Here is a 16,029-nt window from a genome sequence, read left to right on the forward strand (position 1 = left end):
TTGCCTTCATTTCAAATATGCTCATTACCATCTGGGCAGCATGATGTGAAAGAGCAAAAGACTATGAACTGACATGAGCTGGTTCAGATTCCAGCTCTTCTGCTTATCAGCTGACCGTCCTCAGACCAGTGATGTGACCTCACTCAGTCTCAGTTTCCTCATCGTGAAATGGGCCCAGTACTTCCTGTGCAGCTTGTTGTGAGGATTAGAGATAGTCAGCGTCAGGGTCCAGCACAGAGCTTGGTGCACAGGTCTTACCCGCCAAGAGTTGAGAGAAGCCATGTGCACATGTACAAATGATGGAGCAGAATAAGATGATCCTTCATAAGAGATGAGAGATGTAAAGAGAGTCTTAGGAACTCAGCAGGAAGAGATGAATCCAGGTTGGTTTCATGGGAGAGTGTGTTTGGACTGAGCCTGGAAGGATGGGCAGGGTATTGACAGGCGTGAAAGGAGGGGCAATTCCAAATGAAAGAAAAGCTGTGAAGGAAGGCAGGGCTCCTGCTGCTTGATTCTAGAGTCCAGCCCTCCTATGCCAGGGTATGTCTGGACCACATTAAGCATTTCAACAGTCTGCTCTGTGGTGCTTCTACTCTTAGTCTCTGCAGTTGCTGAAGGGCCCTTGATGTGCTTCTGGACAGATGGTGTCAAACCAGCATCACCATTTCCTAGTTTGCCTCTAGTGTGTGTGTCTGCTGTTCAGTAAAAATTGGTGAAATTTAACTTAAAGGAAAATAACGTGAATAAGAACACCTTCCTGTCAGTGGGAGGAATTGTAGTGTATACTAAAGTCAGGCTTTCTCCTTTAACGTAATCAGAAAATGATGACTGGAAAATTAGCCTGACTTGGATTTTGCATCAAATTCTCCGAAATGTTTTTCCCATTTGGGGCTGGTCCATAATTGTCAGAGTCAACAACATACTCACAGTCCTGCTACCAGACTTGGAGGGAGCCTGTTTCTTATGCCCTGACTGTGCTGAGTAAATGAGTGGGTTTAGGTTCCTTTTCTAGAACATGGTTAAGCTTGCTGTGCTATGACATGCTACTATTTTGAGAAACAAAATGAAACAATGTAGAATTAATGCATAAAGCTAAGTGAAACAGTTTGCAAGGACTTCAACAATGAAATAGAGGACAATACCTCTGTGTGTGTGTGTGTGGGGGGGGGGGGGGGCGGAGACTGAGAACCTGACTTAAAATGGCTCATTATTGTTCATGAAAACCAAAGCAAAGGCTAGTAATAACTTCTGAATTCAACAAAGAAAGAAGATGAAATAATGATGAATTTTCATGGCAGAGCAATTGTTGCCTTTCGTTGGATGCACCTCAGTTAATCTTTGAGTGAGCAGGGAAACTGTGTGTGTCTGTCTGTCATTGTGGCTATCAGTGTGGCTTATGATGGAGACCCTATCTTTCTTCTCTTTATGGTCCTGTGCTTTACATGTTATGACCCACACTGTGAATGGTGTCCTACTGTTGGTTTGATAAGAAAATAGTCATCAACCACCAGTAGCAAGTTATAATCAATTCCTATTCTTTTTCCATTTATGGAGGGTGTTCATACTTAGATTCTCACAGCATCCTTGAGTTTAGTGACTCTTGTTTCTGTAACACATTCTGTAGAAGAGGAAAGTGAGACTTAGGAAGATCAAAGGACTTATTTATGATAGAGACACCAGTGCACCATGCTTTCTCCCCAAGTTTGCCAAAGTAGAGACAGAAAAGTGAGCACGTCATCAGCAGAAAGGTACTGTTGTGTATCTTAGGTTGATGCCTGAAGGGTTTGGTAGATAATTCAAAGATTTCTAATATGATAACTGTGTAACTTAAACTTGATTGTTATCTTGTTATTTTGGGCATATTTTTGTCATTTTTTAAAAAATTTCCCCAGATACCCTGGGGAAAAATAGACTGATTTGTCTATTTACTTCTTAAATAATATTCAAATGTAACTTATGATAGATGCCCAGATCCTCAAGTCAAAACTCCATATCCTTCTCAGCATTGAGTTTTTCCTGCTTTCACAGACAAGCATCTATTTAGTTCAGCTGATCTGCTTGGTGTCCATTGAGCACACTGTTTCTTTCCTTTAGGTTTTCCTGCCCAGCTTGCTCTTTCTGTTCTCATTTCTTGCACAGACCTTGTCTGTGTCTGTCACTCTTTAAGTGTCACTGTGAAGACATTGGTCAGGTGTTATCCCTTCTCTGAAAGTGGGAAGCAGAGACCAAGACCAGCAAAAGTGGTAATTTAAGATACAATAAATCCTGTGCCTTCACCAGCCTGGGCCACCAGCTCTCACACCTGTGTCTCTGGCACAGGCCTTCACATCTGCATGTCCAGCTGCAAAGTGACATCACCAAGAGGTCATCTCAGCCTGTCCACAAGCCAAGTCTCCTAAACCTGCCTCCACCATCTTCCCCAACTCAGTAAATGGAAACCCTTTTCTTCCCCATCCTAATGTCCCAAACACCACAGTCCTTCTCTTCTCTTATAGTCCACACCCATCCTGTCAGCAGGTCTTACAGACTCTGCCTTCCAAGTGTGTCTGGAGTGTGATCCCGTCTCTCCATTCCCACTGCTCCTTAGATTATTCTATTTGCTTCCTAACTTGTATCCACCCTCACCCTCCATCTGCCCCCCACCCCGACCTTTCTGTTTGTTTTCTGCAAAGCACAGGAGTGATGTCTTATAAACCTCAGACCATCTCAGTCTTCCCCTGCCCCCTCCCCCTTTTACTGGAGTGACCCCAGGCTCCTCCTGCTCCATCTCTGCCTTCACTCCCCTCATTCTAACTCATCTCCACTCTCTTGTGTCCTTGTCCTGACCGCCTTTGGCATCTCCCTGGGGCCCCTGCACTCGCCCCTCCCTCTGGGAGGAGCAGCCTCTCCAGGTCTGCCTGAGACCCTCCCCGCCCCAGATCTGCTCACAACCCCTCTGAGCAGAGCCGTCCCCCCGCCAGTCCACTCACTTCCCTCCTTCACTCTAGACCCCCCTGAGTCGGCTTCCTTTTCCTTATTGTCCTCAGTACTTCCACTGAGGTTAATTTTTCATTGTTTCTGTCTCCCACTGTGGAGAGAAACTCTAGGGGCTCTGTTTTCTCATGGCTGAATTCACTGTGCCCAGAACAATGCCTGGAGTATAATCAGTCCTCAATAAATATCTGTTAAAATGGTCAAATGCAAAAATGCTTTGAAAAAGTGCAGAATAGAAACCAATGAAAATCCCTGAGAGGTTTTTTAATTTTCCAGGTTACAGATTGGTCACTGTGAAATAAGCCCATTGCTATTGATTAAACACTTGTATGAAGAACTATAAAGGTTAAGGTGGCAAGAGGAGAACACATTTAAAACCTTTTTCTTTTTTCCCTTTTTCGTCTCCATACAGGATTTGCAGAAATTGAATAAAGGAGATCTAACTGTAACAGGAGATGGAGGAACCCCGCTGAGTGAAGGACAGAAAGCCCGGGTCAGCCTCGCCAGGTAAATGGGGTTTCAGTTGCCATGCTGCCCCTCCTCCACGGCTTCTAGTGGACATGAGCACACAGACCCGGCTCACTGGGTGTGCCTGTGTGAAGCAGGGTCTTGGCCCTTTCCCTGGTCTTGTAGAAGGAATATGAAGTTGTTGGACACTGTCATGATTCAGGGATGAGACCCAGGCAGTGTGAAATGTCCTCTCCTGACATCTCTCTCTGCTTTCTAGAGCCGTGTATCAGGACGCAGACATCTACCTCCTGGACGATCCGCTCAGCGCAGTTGATGCAGGAGTCAGCAGGCACTTGTTTGAACAGTGAGTTTGCTCCTGTTTTCTGTCATCTCTGCTTTCCAAGAACCCTGTAGAGATCAGGGAAGAGAGCTCAGGAAAGCTTTTGTGCTCCAGGAGACTCAGCTTGCTCTGCCCTCGTGTCCTTCTGTCCCCTCCCTTCCCTCCACAGAAGATCCAGGAAGTAAGAAGTCTTATTTCCTGATAAAGTTAGGACAGGAAAATATAGAAGGTGCTTCCAGTGTGTGGAGGACAGTGAAATCTGTACTTTAGGGAGTGAGGAATAGATGGAAGATTTCCCCCTGCAACTTGCAGCTGATGAATCCAGACACTGTGGGTGGATCCAGAGCTCAGAAATAAGGATGATGTACGGTTTTTAAATCAGAATGTAGGACTTGGTTACCGGGTAATTGGCTGCCAGTTCTTTTCCTCCATCATGTGTTGAAGGCACATTAGAAGTGAAGTTTATCTCTCTCAGTTCTAGAGGCTGAAAAAGTCTAAGACCAGGGTGCCAAAAGATTCAGTGTCTGGTGAGGGTCCAGTTCCTTTGTCCTCATGTCGTGGCAGGGATGAAGAAGCAGTGTGGGTCCCTTTTATATGGACACTAATCCATTTCATTCAACCTCCACCCCCAAGACCTGGTCACCTCCCAATGGCTATAATCTAGTACCTTTAAAGTGGGGATTAGGTTTCAATGTATGTATTTTGAGGGCAAAAACATTCAGTCTATACAAGTTGTCACAGTTGGGGGTACTTAAAGAATAGAAGTTCATTTTCTCAGTTCTTGAGGCTGGAAGTTAAAGGTGTGGGCAAGTTTGGTTTCTGCTGAGACCTCTCTCCTTGGCTACAGATGGCATCCACCCTACGATGTCCTCACATGGTCTTCCCTCTGTCCTTGTGCACCCCTGTATTTCTGTTCCTTTTTTAAAGAAGTTTTTATTGAAATATAGTTGATTTATAATATTGTGTTAATTTCTTTGTGTGACAAAGTTACTCAGTTATATACATACATGTACATGCATGCTCAGTTGCTTCAGTCCTGTCTGACTCTTTGCAAATCTATGAACTATAGCCTGCTAGACTCCTCTGTCCATGGGATTCTCCAGGCAAGAATACTGAAGTGGGTTGCCATGCCCACATCCAGGGGATATTCCCTACCCAGGGAGCGAACCTGTGTCTCCTGCATCTGCATCTCCTGCACTGCAGGCAGCTTCTTTACCCACTGAGCCATGTGGGAAGCCCGTATACACACATACATTGTTTTTAATATTCTTTTCCATTATGGTTTCTCAGGATATTGAATATAGTTCACTGTATTATACTGTAGAACCTTGTTTATACATTCTATACTTAATAATTTGTATCTGCTAACCCCAAATTCCCAGTCCATCCCTCCCCAACATTGGCTCCATCCATGCAACTGCAAGTCTGTTCACTGTGTCTGTGAGTCTGTTTCATAGATAAGTTCATTTTTGCCATATTTTAGATTCCACACGTAAGTGATATATGATATTTGTCTTTTTCTTTCTGATTTTTTTCACTTAGTGTGATGATCTCCAGGTCCATCCATGTTTCTGCAAATAGTATTATTTTTTTCTTTTTTGATGGCTGAGTAGTATTGCATTGTCGCTATGTGCCACATCCATTTATTTGTGAATGCACATTTAGGTTGTTTCCGTGTTTTGGCTGTTGTGAATAGTGTTGCTATGAATATAGGGGTACATGTGGTTTATAGTTTCATCCAGATATATACCCAGGAGTGGGATTACTGGATTATAAGGTAATTCTATTTTTAGTTTTCTGAGGAACCTCCATACTGTTTTCCATAGTGCCTGCAGCAATTTGTATTCCTGCCAGCAGTGTAGGAGTGTTCCCTTTACTCCATACCCTCTCAGTCATTGTTATTTTAATGATGGTCATTCTGACTGGTGTGAGGTGATACCTCATTGTAGTTTTGATTTGCTTTTCTCTAATAATTCACAGTGGTAAGCTTCTTTTCATATGTCTGTTGACCATCTGTATGTGTCCTTTGGAGAAATGTCTATTTAGATATTCTGCCCATTTTTTAATTGGATTTATTGTTGTTGTATTAGCTGTTTGTATATTTTGGAAATCAAGCCCTTGTTGGTCACATCGTTTGGAAATATTTTCTTCCATTCTATAGGTTGTCTATTCATTTTGTTTATGGTTTCCTTTGCTTTACAAAAGCTGGTAAGTTTGATTAGGTCCCATTTGTGCATTTTTAATTTTTTTAAAAATAATTATTTGTGACTCCCCTGGGTCTTTGTTGCTGTGGGGGTTTTTCTTTAGTTGTGATGAACAAGTGCTACTCTCTAGCTGTGGTGCATGGACTTCTCATGGCGATGGCTTCTCTCATTGCAGAGCATGGGCTCTAGGCTGTGTGGGCTCAGTAGTTGCAGCTCCTGGCTCCAAAGCACAGGCTCAGTAGTTGTGGTGCATGGGCTTAGTTGCTTTGCACCCATGATCTTCCTGAACCAGGGATGGATCCTATGTCTCCCACATTGACAGGTGGATTCTTTACCACTGAACCATCAGGGAAACCCCTGTTTGTATATTTTTGTTTATATTTCTATTGCCTTAAGAGACTGATCTAGGAAAACATTGGTGTAACTTATGTCAGAGAATGTTTTGCCTGTAATCGCTACTGGGAGTTTTATGGTGTCACATCTTATGATTAAGTTTTCAAGCCATTTTTAGTTTATTTTGTGCATGGTGGGAGGGTGTGTTCTAACTTCATTGATTTATATGCCCGTGTCCATGTCCTCATGTCTTAGTCTCCTCTTCATCTATGCACACCAGTCAGATTAGATTAGGTCCAGTGTAAAATCTGCTGGATTATTGAAAAAGCACGAGAGTTCCAGGAAAACATCTATTTCTGCTTTATTGACTATGCCAAAGTCTTTGACTGTGTGGATCACAATAAACTGTAGAAAATTCTGAAAGAGATGGGAATATCAGACCACCTGACCTGCCTCTTGAGAAACCTGTATGCAGATCAGGAAGCAACAGTTAGAACTGGACATGGAACAACACACTGGTTCCAAATAGGAACAGGAGTACGTCAAGGCTGTATATTGTCACTCTGCTTATTTAACTTATATGCAGAGTACATCATGAGAAATGCTGAGCTGGATGAAGCACAAGCTGGAATCAAGACTGCCGGAAGAAATATCAATAATCTCAGACATGCAGATGACACCACCTTTATGGCAGAAGTGAAGAAGAACTAAAGAGCCTCTTGATGAAAGTGAAGGAGGAGAGTGAAAAAGTTGGCTTAAAGCCCAACATTCAGAAAACTAAGGTCATGGCATCTGGTCCCATCACTTCATGGGAAATAGATGGGGAAACAGTGGAAACAATGGCTGACTTTATTTTTTGGGCACCAAAATCACTGCAGATGGTGATTGCAGCCATGAAATTAAAAGAGGCTTACTCCTTGGAAGGAAAGTTATGAGCAACCTAGATAGCATATTAAAAAGCAGAGACATTACTTTGTCAACAAAGGTCCATCTAGTCAAGGCTATGACTTTTCCAGTAGTCATGTATGAATTTGAGAGTTGGGCTATAAAGAAAGCTGAGCACAGAATTGATGCTTTTGAACTGTGGTGTTGGAGAAGACTCTTGAGAGTCCCTTGGACTACAAGGAGATCCAACCAGTCCATCCTGAAGGAGATCAGTCCTGGGTGTTCATTGGAAGGACTGATGCTGAAGTGGAAACTCCAATACTTTGGCCACCTGATGTGAAGAGCTGACTCATTTGAAAAGATCCTGATACTGGGAAAGATTGAGGGCAGAAGGAAAAGTGGATGACAGAGAATGAGATGGTTGGATGGCATCACTGACTCGATGGCATGAGTTTGAGTAAACTCCAGGGATTGGTGATGGACAGGGAAGCCTGGTGTGCTGCAGTTCATGGGGTCGCAAAGAGTCAGACACGACTGAGCGACTGAATTGAACTGAGTATAACTAAGGGTAATTATTACTTTTTTAAGGTCCCTGTCACCAAATTCCAAGGTACTAGTAACTAAGGTGTCAGCAAGTGAATCTGGAGGGGACATGATTGATGTACAGCAGGCCCAGAATAGCAAAGTAGAGACTTCAGCAGAATCAGCAAATGTGAGAGAGAGACATGTGAGGAGCTCTGAGCACTGGACACAAGAAGCTGGGATTCCTTGTCCACTAAGCAGGGGTCGTTAGTCTTTGGTGAAACTTGCCCGAATGTAAAATGTGCTCAGTGTTGGGGTGATGAAAGAGTCGTAGAGATGGATGGTGGTGATGGCTGCACAACAATGTGAATGTACTTAATACCACTGAGCTGTCTGCTTAAAATGGCAGAAATGGTAAATTTCATGTTAGGTATATTTTACCACAATTAAAAAATAACTGTATAGTATCACTGAATCTTTTAGAACATGAGTGAGCAGGGCAGCTGGCACATGGCATGGCCCCCAGCTCTCTGATCTAACCCCCCTTTCCCACTCTCTCCTGATCATGACTTGATGAATTTTCCCTTAGAAAAGTGCCTTGTGTCTTGCTGTGAGTTGAATGACAGGAGCTAGTGCTGTGCAGGGATTCCCCACCCCGACCCTCCTGGCATCCTGAGTATAGCAGGCTCTTTGTTCCCAGCACCCCACCCTGGACTTACAAATGTCTGTCACCCTGTCTTGTGAGCATCTGCACAAGTTCCCCATCACTGTAGGATTAGTTTCTACTGGTGGTTGCATTTGTGTCACAGGGAAGGGAGAGCAGGCATTTTAGTGCCAAGTACAGTATACTGATCACAGAAGTTCTCCTGAGTTCTTTTTCATACACAGGAGATATTAGTAAGATTCTCTCAGATATTTTGGGTGTACCACTTTGGATATATACTTGATAGAAGCAAGCTTAAGTTTGTAGTTTGCTGATCAGAACCACGTCTTTTAGGGTGACTTAAAGCAGAGAGCATGAAAGCAATTTAGGAAATCACTCAGCAGCAACTGGAGAGTGTTCTCAAGTTAGAGAATTGGATGGAACAATATGCTGTGAGAGGTGGTGGTCATATGGAGACTTAGCCATGGGGAGTGTTTTGTATTAACAGTGGATGAATCACACTTCTACTTGCCATTAGCAGTTTCCCACAGTCATGAATCTATCTCCAAGGTCATTGAGGTTTGTGAGTTTATGTTGGGGAGTTTTATGTTGGGTGCACTAAGTGGGTTCTATCACCTACAGAAGGTGAGAGGCCATAGGTGAACTGATGGAGTCTTATCATGCTATGGATCCCATCCTGGTTCAGCCCCACATCCCAGACCCACTCCTCCTGTATCATCAGCTCTTCAGGTCTGTTCTGATCAGATTCCCACACTGCTGTCTACAAAGCTCACCCTCCTGCTCCAGCGCTTCACAGAGCCCCCTCTACCCCTCATGTTCAGGATGCAGCTCCATGTGCTCAAACAGAGAATAGGCTTCTTTGCTGTCTGCTCCTATCAGTTTTTCCAGCTCATCACTGGAAACCCACACCAACTTGGTATCCAGCTGTGCTGGCTTTGTGGTGGGTTCTTTCTCACTCCTTTCTGTCTGTACATGCTGGTCCCTCTGTCCAGAGCCAGGGAGCAGTGTCCCAAGACACAGAAGGAAGGTGAAAGATGGGCCCTGCTGTTCCCTCCTGCTCCTCCAGGGCGCCCATGCCCTCTGTCTTCCCACAGCCCTCAGTGGGTGCACTTGACCATTTATGAGTCCCCCCAACCCCTCCTAAGCTATGAATGCAGGAAAGCACCTCAGCCCAGCATGTTCTATTCCAGGCCCTGCACCTGCTGTGTCTTCTTCCAGGATGTTTCCCCAGACGGTCTCACGGCTCCTGTGTCTCCCCGTCTAAGACAGCAGCACCCTGTGCTTTTCCTTCATAAAACATGTCACAGTGCAATAGTGCATTTTCCACCCTTGTTCTGTGTGTCCCTGTGTACACAGTGCCGAGTATCATCTGCTGTCTTGCCTTAGGACAGTGCCCGGCTCTTCAACAAACCTCTGCTGATTGAATGAATGGAGGTGGGGATTCTGTCTGCCTTATTTGTATCCCCTCCACCATGGGATGTGTCACCTCTTAACACATACAGCCCTTATATAGGATTATATGTGGGATTATAGGATTAACACAGGCTTTATATAAGAATAACAGTTAAAAAACTGGTTGTTGACTCAGTCATTTGTATGGCATGGCTTGGAAATCTTCCCTCTAAAAACTTGGAAAATAGTGTATTTATCTAGTGATTGGATAAAAGCATTATTTAGGAAAAATTCAAAGACATCAACTGATCACTTCATTGTAATAATTTATATTACCTTATCTGTGATGGAATGTGAGGAAGAAAATGTTTTAAAACTTTGGGTTGGTCCCTCTTGGACATAACAGCCTTTCACATTTGGTTAACATCCACTTTTAGGGACTATTGGCAGGTAATTATGAATTAAGGAGAAGAATTCTGTTGAAATGTTTTAGTACTAAGTTTGAAAAGATGTCAATCAAGAAACTTAAGTATGAACATGGAGCAAGCATTGTCAAAATGTAAAAATGAATCCTTCTGGGCTTAATGAAGTGATGGTGTATGTGTCTACATTCCGGAGTCTTGCTTCTGATCACAGACTCAGTGTCCAGTATGTCCCCTTAGGACTTTTCTGTCCTGAGTCCAAAGCACAGGAGCACTTATGGGTCAGGGAGGAGCAGAGAAGGGGGCTGAAGTTTACTGAGCATATTGGTGGTTTAATTTCTTAGAAGGTGTGGATGAGTTGTCATTGACTTTGTTTTGAGATGAAGAAACTGAGGTTGAGTTGCTCGTCTGATGTCGTCAGGCTCATGAGAGGGACTGAAATGCAGTTTGCTGCCTCCAAACTCTTGCTCTGACTCTCTCAGCTGAGCTCTGGCCCAGGTTCCTGAGATTTACTCTGTGAGAGCATCGGGCTCCCAGGGTCCCTGCCTGGAGCCCTGCCCATGGTCACTGGGGTCCCGGACCCAGCTTCTTGCTTCCCTTGACAGGTTGTAGATGCTGTGGGTGAGCCTGGGGCTGAGCTCCTAGGGGTCTGCATTTTATTTTATTTTATTTATTTATTTTTTATTTTTATTTTATTAGTTGGAGGCCAATTACTTCACAACATTTCAGTGGGTTTTGTCATACATTGACACGAATCAGCCATAGAGTTACACGTATTCCCCATCCCGATCCCCCCTCCCACCTCCCTCTCTACCCGACTCCTCTGGGTCCTCCCAGTGCACCAGGCCCGAGCACTCGTCTCATGCATCTCACCTGGGCTAGTGATCTGTTTCACCATAGATAATATACATGCTGTTCTTTTGAAACATCCCACCCTCACCTTCTCCCACAGAGTTCAAAAGTCTGTTCTGTACTTCTGTGTCTCTTTTTCTGTTTTGCATATAGGGTTATCATTACCATCTTTCTAAATTCCATATATATGCGTTAGTATACTGTATAAGTCTTTATCTTTCTGGCTTACTTCAGATCTGAAAGAGACACGTGCACCCCAATGTTCATTGCAGGACTGTTTATAATAGCCAGGACATGGAAGCAGCCTAGATGCCCATCAGCAGATGAATGGATAAGGAAGCTGTGGTGCATATATACCATGGAATATTACTCAGCCATTAAAAAGAATGCATCTGAATCAGTTCTAATGAGATGGGGGTCTGCATTTTAAATGTAGCAGCTTTTTTTTTTTTAACTGTGAATAAAATTTAAGGTTGAATAGTGAGGGTGGTCTTGGATATAGAAAACTGGCATGTGCTCTGAGCTGTTGGGTGGTTTTTGCTGTGATTTGGGCCATTTGGATTCCGTTCTTTTATTTTTATGTTTGTAAGGTATTCAGTCCTAATGAAAAAAGACTTGCCTCCTGGTTGCAAATGGGAATGTTGTAGAGACTAATGGAGGCCACACTGGCATTCATTTTCTATCTAACATTCTTTGGGAACAAGTGCCTAGAAAATGCTCTCTGGCAAAGGTTACCAAGAATCTATTAAGTTTTTGTTGCTAATACGTACATCATTCATTATAAATAATCACCTAGAAAGCTACGAATGTACACATTTCTATATGACATAGATCCCTGTCCTCCCATTCCTACAGAGAGATAAAATAGTGTTTTAGTTCAGTCAAGTTTTAGAATCTCAGTATTACTCAGTTATTTTTCTTTATGAATCATGTAAATAATTGTTAAGCCAAGTTTTAGGAAAAAGAACTTAGCCCTTGGTGTCTCCTCCACTGGAGAACTTTTTAGAATTTTTTAAGCAGAATTAGGTTCAAATTTGTTGCTGATAAGTTTAAGAACCTATTTGGATTAATTGATTTATGTTTATTTAATTTTTATTATTGATTTGATATTTAAACTGCAGATCTTTGACTGCTGTGTGGTCTTTGTCTCATTGTTTTCAAAATGTTTCTAGTTTGAAACACCCCCGTTAATGTGCTTTTGCATTCTGTACCTTTTACATTTGTAGGTGTATCCGTCAGGCCTTGAAGAAGAAGATCACAATCTTAGTGACTCATCAGATGCAGTACCTAAAAGATGCAAGTCAGATTCTGATACTGAAAGGTGTAAGTAGTTTCTAGAAGTCTGTGGGATTGTTAGCACTTAGGCATGCTGAAGATCAGACCTCTCGGCAGGTCATTCTCCCTGGATTCGTGGTAAACACCCTCTTCTCCCTCAGTTTTTCACCCGCTTCTTCTCAGAGCTGGTGTTCTTGCCTTGGAGAATAAATCCAAAGCCCTGTAGAAATGCTACTACTACACTCTAAGTCACATAAATCCTAAAGTATATAGAAATGTAACCAGAGGGTTATTGAATCATAAGTGTTCTAATGAAATTTGTTTGGGATAATGATGCAATTTTATTTAGTCCAAGTGTATTTTTTAGAAATTAGACTTAAGTCAAAGTGTATTATTTAGAAGTTAGAGATCTAAGATTTGTTTGTATTCAGTTGATTGTTATACATAGTTTGCCTAAAGAGCATCTTCCATTAACACCAGAAGCGAGGTTGGGTAGCCGAGCATCCGGGTCAGAGACACCCACTCTGCTGGTGTCGCCAGTTGCTGGTCTCCCTGCCCGGGTCTCTATGTGCCCGATACATGAGAGCCTGTGCGGCAGGAGGACAAGGCTCTGCCTTCACGGGGCTCCTGTTCTTATGGGGATGGTTGTGACAGAGAGAGAGGTGGGTTGACATCCTGGCTGCCTCCCTGAGGAGCTGGTGCCTCACGGGGTCTGAGTGACATGAAGGTGGGGACCACGCAGTCACCTGGGGGAGGGGGTCTGAGGCAGGGGGTCTTGAGGAAGGAACTGACCTGGCAGGTTGGAGGAATGGCAGGAAGACCAGCGTGTATGAGGGGAGTGAGCAGGGGCTGTGGAGGGAGCTGGTCTCCAAGCAGTGGGCAATGGGTGGAAGTGGGATGGAAGTCTTGGACGGTCCAGAGCAGAGGAGGGATGTGGTCTGATGTGGAAGTTAAGAGATTCCTCCGATGTTCACTGGAGGGGCAACCGTAAAAGCAGTTAGAAATCTCAGTAAAGGTGAGAAGACAGAAGTGTGTGCTCAGGCTAGAGTATCAGTTTCTAGAGCTGCCGTAACCAAGTACTGCAAACTGAGTGACTTAAAACAGCAGAAGCTTATCGTCTCCCTGTTATGGAGGCTATAGGTCCTAAATCGGTTGCAGGCAGGGCCATTCTCTCCTGAAGGCTCAGGGGCAATCCTTCCTTCCAGCCTTTGGTGTTTGCCAGCCCACTCCAGTGTTCTTGCCTGGAGAATCCCAGGGAGCCTGGTGAGCTACCATCTATGGGGTTGCACAGAGTCGGACAGGACTGAAACAACTTAGCGGCAGCAGCCTTCCTTGCGTTCCTTGGCTTCCAGCTGCAGCACTGTGGTCTCTGCCTCTGATGTCACATGGCCGTTGTCGCCATGTCAGTCTGAGTCTCTGCTATTCTCACCACGACATCAGTCATATTGGATGTAGGGTCACCCTGCTCCAGTATGACCTCATCTTAACTTGATTACATCTGCAAAGACGCTGTCCTCAAGTAAGGTCATGTTCACAGGTGTCATGTTTGAATTTATCTTTTTGAGGAGGGGGAATCATCCAATCCACAGCTCCTAGCATGGTTGGGGGTGGGATGGAGAGTAGTAAGTGTTCAGACTTGGTGGTCATTTGATGCTTCACTCTTTGGCTTGTTTACCTCTGGGTCTCAGCACCTTTGTTGTTAACCCCTGACTGCTCCATAGGCCCTTGGTTAGATCCCTGACTTCTGAAATGAATCTCTGCTCTAAGAAAGATTATTAAAATACAGAACCCCTACCTCTTTGCAAGCAGTTCCATGTGTTAACTCCTCTCCACTCCTCTAGGAATGTGGGGAGGGACTAAGGTTTTCAACAGAGCGGTTGATTTCATGTGCAAAGGGGGCGATTCTAGTGTGTAAACCCCAGTGTTGACAGTGTTATGAGCAAAGGATCAGTGGGCAGGAGAATAACCTATTTAGCCAGTCCCTAGATGTTTTGGCACCCCTTTATTGCTTCCTTTGAGGACACTACCCCCAATTTTAGTACTAACAAAATAACTATCTGCCCACTAGTGAGCAGCCCTGCCTGAGTTGGGACCATCCTCACTGTTTGTCTGGTCCCTCTCTCACAGCTGATGGGGAATGGCTGTCCCTTCATCCCCCTGGAATTGTCAGCACTTGACTGTTGAGTGAAATTGCTGTCTTTGTAACACCAGTCATTTCAATTTGCATATTACAGATTTGATGTGGTGAGTGGTGATTTCCTTAAAGAGGTGTGTGACTTTTGCCTCCCCAGTGCAACACGGCACACTATATTCTACATCATTTTCTAGTTCTCCAGTATCAGATGGTACTCAGGTGCTTCCCTGCATTTCTCCCAGTGGACCCCCTCAGAGGAGAGGGTGAGAGGGGTCCCAGCAAGGGTCCTGGCCATCTCCCTCCACCTGAGCTGCCTCAACCAGAGCTGCTCTCATTTGATGAGTTTTGCATCCTGACATTTTTTCCTCTGATGTTTTATTTGCTACCGAGTGAACCAGCTGAGTCTGGTTTCATGGGGTCAGAAAATAGTGAAACATCTGCACATTATTTTATGTGACTTTGTTAGAGAGGGAAACTGTGCAAGGATGTGTCACATGTGTTCAAATAAAATGATTTGATTGACTGTAGCTTAAGCAGTTGCCTGATTTGGGGAAGCCTATTTGTCTGCTTGTGGTTGGTCGTTCCTAAGTTTTTTCTCAGATCTGAGTGTATTGATTCTGGCTTAGGTTTTGGTTGTGGGCACAGACTGCCAAGGCTTTAGAGCCACCCCAGCCCCATGTCCTCCTTGTTTAATTACTTTATCAGGTGGAATATTGAATTTTCAGTTGAGAACTTGCTGTGTGTGGGGGCAGGTATGCCTCTCATGTGTTTTCTGTCTGGGACTGTCTCCTATTATCCCAGTGGGGCACATGATAGTGTGACAGTGACAGTGGGCAGTGAAGATTTAATGAGTGACTCTTACCTGTATGTAGATATGCTTGTGCCCACCTCTGGGTTAAGTTTAAATTTCTTTCCTGGAATTGTCACGTGAGGCTTCTCTCAATTCCTGTGTTGTCTAAGAAAAACTGTGCTGATCCTGCCATCAACCTCTGTACTTCTTCCTTCCCTAAGTGCCCAGGATAGTCATGTCAATGGCCTCCATTTTTGACACATGAGCACACCTTTCTTTCACATCCCCCAGCACCTAACACAGGGACAGGGTTTGGCAGAGAATCCAATGCTCAGTTCTGTACTGAGTTGACTGAACTAGATTTCTCAACAAGAATTCCAGAGCCAGGGATTGTTGTTTTTCAAAAATCATAATTTAAGTCCAAATAACTTTTCTTGATTAGTATTTAGGATGGTTTAATATTATCAAATATAAATTAATTCCTCTCAACTTTTTTATTTTAGGGAAAAATGGTGGCAAGAGGAACTTACTCTGAGTTCCTGAAATCCGGGATAGATATTTTTTCCCTTTTTGAGAAGGGGAATGAGCAGTCTGAACCACCTCCAGTTCCAGGAACTCCCACTGTGATCTCTGAGTCTTTGGTTCAGTCTCTCCACTCTCCCAGACCCTTGTTGAAAGATTCAACTCAAGAGGACCAAGATGTGAGTTTCTCATCCTGCAGTGTGCCTGGGTCTGTCTGCTCTTGGTGGTCTCATGGACCTTCAGCCTGCTCTGCTCATGATATCTTCATTTG

General features: G+C 44.0%; 1 protein-coding gene across 1 annotated transcript in view; it reads left to right on the forward strand.

The window, feature by feature from the left end:
• LOC136144146 (ATP-binding cassette sub-family C member 4-like) overlaps positions 1-16,029 on the forward strand; it is a 158,554-nt gene that overhangs the window by 45,927 nt on the left and 96,598 nt on the right. The window contains exons 12-15 of the mRNA XM_065901806.1: positions 3,386-3,480; positions 3,701-3,787; positions 12,264-12,360; positions 15,740-15,937. Coding sequence (XP_065757878.1) covers positions 3,386-3,480; positions 3,701-3,787; positions 12,264-12,360; positions 15,740-15,937 — 477 coding nt within the window. The remainder of the gene's footprint in view (positions 1-3,385; positions 3,481-3,700; positions 3,788-12,263; positions 12,361-15,739; positions 15,938-16,029) is intronic.

Source organism: Muntiacus reevesi, chromosome 11, assembly GCF_963930625.1.
Source record: "Muntiacus reevesi chromosome 11, mMunRee1.1, whole genome shotgun sequence".
NCBI classification, from domain to species: Eukaryota; Metazoa; Chordata; class Mammalia; order Artiodactyla; family Cervidae; genus Muntiacus; species Muntiacus reevesi.